Here is a 4,848-nt window from a genome sequence, read left to right as displayed (position 1 = left end):
GCCTCGCGTGCCGCCGCGCCACCGGCAGCACCCGCGCACCGCCGCCCTCCGCAGCCGCGGGGCTCCGGTGCCGCCACCACCCCCCCCCCCCCCCCACACACACACAACCGGAGGGGTGCGGGGGTCGCAAGCAACGGGGGGGGGGGGGGGGAGCCACAAGGGACGGTGTGACCGGACCACCGGGATGTGCTCGGTAGCACCGGGATCCCCTTGGTCTAAAGTGCCAGGGACGGCTGGGCTCCCTTCGCTGCTGCACCCCGTACCACCGGGATTCATTCGCTCCGCTGCACCCGGTACCACCGGGCTGCCCTATCTCTGCTTTACCCGGTACCACCAGGCTCCCTTCACTGCTGTACCCGGTACCACCGGGCTCCCTTCACTGCTGCACCCGGTACCACCGGGCTCCCTTCACTGCTGTACCCGGTACCACCGGGCTCCCTTCACTGCTGTACCCGGTACCACCGGGCTCCCTTCACTGCTGTACCCGGTACCACCGGGCTGCCTTCACTGCTGTACCCGGTACCACCGGGCTCCCTTCACTGCTGTACCCGGTACCACCGGGCTGCCTTCACTGCTGTACCCGGTACCACCGGGCTGCCCTGTCTCTGCTGTACCCGGTACCACCAGGCTCCCTTCACTGCTGTACCCGGTACCACCGGGCTCCCTTCACTGCTGTACCCAGTACCACCAGGCTCCCTTCACTGCTGTACCCGGTACCACCGGGCTCCCTTCACTGCTGTACCCGGTACCACCGGGCTCCCTTCACTGCTGTACCCGGTACCACCGGGCTCCCTTCACTGCTGTACCCGGTACCACCGGGCTGCCCTGTCTCTGCTGTACCCGGTACCACCGGGCTCCCTTCACTGCTGTACCCGGTACCACCGGGCTCCCTTCACTGCTGTGCCCGGTACCACCGGGCTCCCTTCACTGCTGCACCCGGTACCACGGGGCTGCCCTGTCTCTGCTGCACCCAACGTCTCCGGTTGGGGCACAACACGGGGTGTGGGGTGGGGGGGGAGCCCCCAATGGGAAGCGGCGCTTTCCCGTCCCCCTCTTGTCCGTCCCCGTCCCCCCCCCCTCCGCCGCCACCACGTGGCCACGCGCCGGGGCGGGGCGGGGCTGACTCCGCGGCAAGACGGACAGGCGGCGGCCCCACCGGCCAATAGCAACGCCGGTAAAGCCGCGTCCTGGCCTTAAACCGGTCTCTGATTGGTTACCCGGGGAGTGTGGGAACGGCCGCGGCGGCGGTTTCACACGAATGGGGAGCCGCCGCCGGCCGCTATAAAAGGCGGGGGGGGCGCCCCGCCACACGCACTCCGCGCGCGCCCCGCCGCACGCGCCCTCCCGCCACCGCCGCACGCGCCTTCCCGCCACCACCACCGCGCCATGCCCGCCGATACGGGTATGGAGAAGCCGACCGCGTCCCCCATCGCCGGCGCCCCGGCCAGCGCCAGCCACACACCGGACAAGCCGCGGAGCGCCAGCGAGCACCGGAAGGTAAATGGCGGGTGCCGGTTGGGAAGCAGCAACGGTGGCGGAGGCGCTGGATGGCGGCGAACCCGCGGCCGTGCTGAGGTCGGTGTCGGGGTTGAGGTTTGGAGGGTGGGGAAATGGGATGGGTGAAGGGAAGCTTACCGGGACCGGTCTCCCCGCAGTCATCCAAGCCTATCATGGAGAAGCGGCGCCGGGCGCGGATCAACGAGAGCTTGGGGCAGCTGAAGACGCTCATCCTGGATGCGCTGAAGAAGGATGTAAGTGGGAGCAGGGGCGCTTTTGGGGCTCTAAGGGTCTGCGTGTGGCGGGGGGGGGGGGTGGGGGGTGGTGGTTTGGGAATCAGCCCTCACGGCACCGCTCTCCCTCCGCAGAGCTCCCGGCACTCCAAGCTGGAAAAAGCAGACATCCTGGAGATGACGGTCAAGCACCTCCGGAACCTGCAGCGGGCCCAGATGACGGGTAAGTTGTGGGGCTCACGGTTAGGGGGAGCGGGGTGCTCGACTTGGCCGCTTACCCACCGCCCCTGTGCCCCGCAGCAGCGCTCAGCGCCGACCCCACCGTCCTGGGCAAGTACCGGGCTGGATTCAACGAGTGCATGAACGAGGTGACCCGGTTCCTATCCACCTGCGAAGGGGTGAACACGGACGTGCGTACCCGCCTGCTCAGCCACCTCTCGGCTTGCCTGGGTCAGATCGTGGCCATGAACTACCCACCACCGCCTCCACCACCGCCGCCTCCAGCCAGCCAGACCGCACATCTGGCACAGCAGCCCCTGCACGTCCAGCTGCCCCCCGCAGCAGCCGGAGCAGTGCCCGTGCCCTGCAAGCTGAACCCTGCCGAAGCCCTGTCCCCCAAAGTCTATGGGGGCTTCCAGCTCGTCCCTGCTACCGACGGCCAGTTTGCTTTCCTCATCCCGAATCCAGCTTTTCCTCCCAGTTCCGGACCTGTTATTCCCTTGTACGCCAACACCAACGTCCCCGTGTCCGCAGGCAGCGGGTCGGGAAACGCATCCGCCACCCCATCAGCATCCCCCGTGCAGGGGTTGACATCATTTGGGGGCAGCATTGTTCCAGCATCCCAGGCGGGAAGTCCCGTTGGAGAGCGCAGTGAATCCGTGTGGAGACCTTGGTGACTTGCCTAAACCGATCCCCATTCCCTAAGAAAAAAACCCAACAAACTCTTCCGTTGGCTCCGTTGTATGGAGCCCCCTTGGGGTGTTTTTTTAAGCAGCTTGAAACAGAAAGGAAGGAAAAGGACCTCGCTATGAACCTGCTATTTATTCTATTCAGAGGTTGGGATCTCGACTTGTATTTTTACTCCTTTAAAATGCCTTTATTTGAGATACTTTCTTTTTTTTTTTTTTTCTAAAATAAAGATTAAAAAGTGAGAAATAGTTTTGTAACAGATATTCAAAAGTCTAATGCCAAAGTTGTTTGTATCCTGTTTGTCTGTGCGTGTGTGTGTGCCTGTGGTAAAGACCTCCAAAAACCAAGAGAAATGCAGGTGTTTAAATAAATAAACTCGTTGAAATAGATGGTTTTTTTTTTTCCCCCATTTCCTTTTTGGTGGGTGAAAGGGGCAAGCTCAACCTAAAAACTGTGAGGTTTATGGCTTTAATAAGGGGGGAAAGGTGCTGGGGTTGAGGGGGGTTAAATGGCTCCTGAGAGCTTTGCAAGTGTCATGTTCCCACTCGGAAGAAAGAGATTCCTTAAAACCTCTGCTCCTGGAACCTGAGGAATTGTGCTGCTTGCTACCTGCTCCGATTGCTCCCGCAATAATGCTGCCACAGGGATTGCGTTAGGGAGGGAGAGGAGGGGGGGAATGAGCACAAAAGTTACTATCTCGCCTACAAAAGAGGCAAGAGAGTCTGTCCCTATTGTGAGGAGGGTAATTAGAAGGTATAAAGGGTCTCATCGAGTATGCAGCGGGCTCTTTGGGAAGTTGGGAACCCTATTGAAACGCCTGGGAACCGGGAGCCGAGGGTTAATGTGTGTCTTTTTTTCCCCTTGCCACTCTCATTGACAGGGCCAGATAGACTCTGATACTCAATGCTGTTGTAAATTCAATTGCCTGGCCTCACAATGCCTACCTCATAAAAGAGAATAACTCGGGGTTGTGGCTTTTTCTTTCCTCTCCAGTAAGCAAGGGGGCTGAGGAAAAGACAGTTTTGCCACCCATTCTGACTCACCCCCAGTGCTTGAATCCTGGCCAAGTGGAAGCAATTGCAGCCTCACACACACACACACACACATGGAATGAACCGCTTCCAATTGTCACCAATTAATAAGGCCGTGGGGTGGGGAAAGAGCCATTAAGAGTGAATGCACGCTATGGAAGGGAAAGCTTTGTGTGCTGTGCTCCGAAATGATGAGGTGGGGCTATCATGTAATCTGCCAGAGCAAAGCCAGCAGACACATGTGCGTGCCAAAGCCACATCCAGAGGCATAACCCATCTTGGCTGGGCTCCTTCCAGCCTCCAGGCTGTGGGATCCCCATAGGCAAAGCTGATTTCTCCTGCCTCATCCCCAAGACTTTAGGCTTTTTCTGGTGGGAGCAGCAGCGTTTCATGAAGATGAAGAGCATCCAATACATGCAGCAGGCCCAGGGATTACTTCTTTTTAGCATCATAGAATCACAGAGTGGTTTGGGTTACAAGGGACCTTAAGGATCCTCCGGTTCCAACCCATGGGCAGGGACCCCTTCCACTAGAGCAGGGTGCTCCAAGCCCCTGTGTCCAACCTGGCCTTGAGCACTGCCAGGGATGGGGCAGCCGCAGCTTCTCTGGGCACCCTGTGCCAGCACCCCAGCACCCTCACAGGGGAGAACTTCCTTATATCCAACCTCAATCTCCCCTGTTTCAATTTGAGCACGGAAATGCAATTGCATCTTCCAAGGTCTACTTCTGTTAGCAATGTTCTATGAGAACATGGTGTTGTGTATGTGTGTTAAAGCACATTTATCCCCTTCGGAAGGCGTTTTACACCTTTGTGCTATTTCAGTCGCTGTTAGATACAGGACCTCAGGCTGCTCGGAGCCTGATACCGATCCAGCCCAGCAATTCCCCTGCATCATGGGCAATGGATGAGTGCTGAGCGCTCTCCATCCCACCACCAGCACTACGTATCCGTTTGAATCAGGAGGTTCCCAGGAGGTTTTGTTATGCAATCACAGACATAAAAATCATGTTACAGCAATTCTCCATCCCCCACAGCCCGTTGCTACCCCTCCTCTTCTGTCTGAAGAAGGCTTGGAAGAGCAGATGAAAGCCTGCCCGTGCCTGCCTGTAACTATATCCCTCCCCTGGGCACCACCGTGTCTCTGGATGTGCTCCTCACTGCCCATTCTCTAACCCCC

The 4,848-nt window shown here is 59.0% G+C and overlaps 1 protein-coding gene across 3 annotated transcripts; it reads left to right on the top strand.

Moving 5' to 3' along the window:
* The first annotated feature begins 1,307 nt into the window (after positions 1-1,307).
* On the top strand, positions 1,308-3,028 carry HES4 (hes family bHLH transcription factor 4). 3 transcript variants are annotated; one of them, XM_061450170.1, is made up of 4 exons: positions 1,308-1,497; positions 1,656-1,751; positions 1,866-1,953; positions 2,031-3,028. In XM_061450170.1, exons 1-4 carry the CDS (start codon positions 1,387-1,389, stop codon positions 2,624-2,626), a joined length of 891 nt encoding a protein of 296 aa, XP_061306154.1. In that variant the 5' UTR covers positions 1,308-1,386; the 3' UTR covers positions 2,627-3,028. The 3 variants fall into 3 exon arrangements, with proteins under 3 accessions (XP_061306154.1, XP_061306152.1, XP_061306151.1); XM_061450168.1 differs by having other exon boundaries at positions 1,308-1,575; positions 2,034-3,028; XM_061450167.1 differs by having other exon boundaries at positions 1,308-1,575.
* The last annotated feature ends 1,820 nt before the right edge of the window (positions 3,029-4,848 follow it).

Source organism: Pezoporus flaviventris, unplaced genomic scaffold, assembly GCF_033815535.1.
Source record: "Pezoporus flaviventris isolate CSIRO_AGI_PZ_B2104156 unplaced genomic scaffold, CSIRO_AGI_Pfla_v1 ptg000009l, whole genome shotgun sequence".
Classification (NCBI taxonomy): Eukaryota; Metazoa; Chordata; class Aves; order Psittaciformes; family Psittacidae; genus Pezoporus; species Pezoporus flaviventris.
This window is presented reverse-complemented; position numbering and strand designations above follow the sequence as displayed.

Coding starts and splice junctions, on each gene's coding strand:
- HES4 (XM_061450167.1), top strand. CDS start 1,387: ATGCCCGCCGATACGGGTATGGAGAAGCCGACCGCGTCCCCCATCGCC. Junction 1,576..1,655: donor GAACCCGCGGCCGTGCTGAG/GTCGGTGTCGGG, acceptor GTCTCCCCGCAG/TCATCCAAGCCTATCATGGA. Junction 1,752..1,865: donor TGGATGCGCTGAAGAAGGAT/GTAAGTGGGAGC, acceptor CTCCCTCCGCAG/AGCTCCCGGCACTCCAAGCT.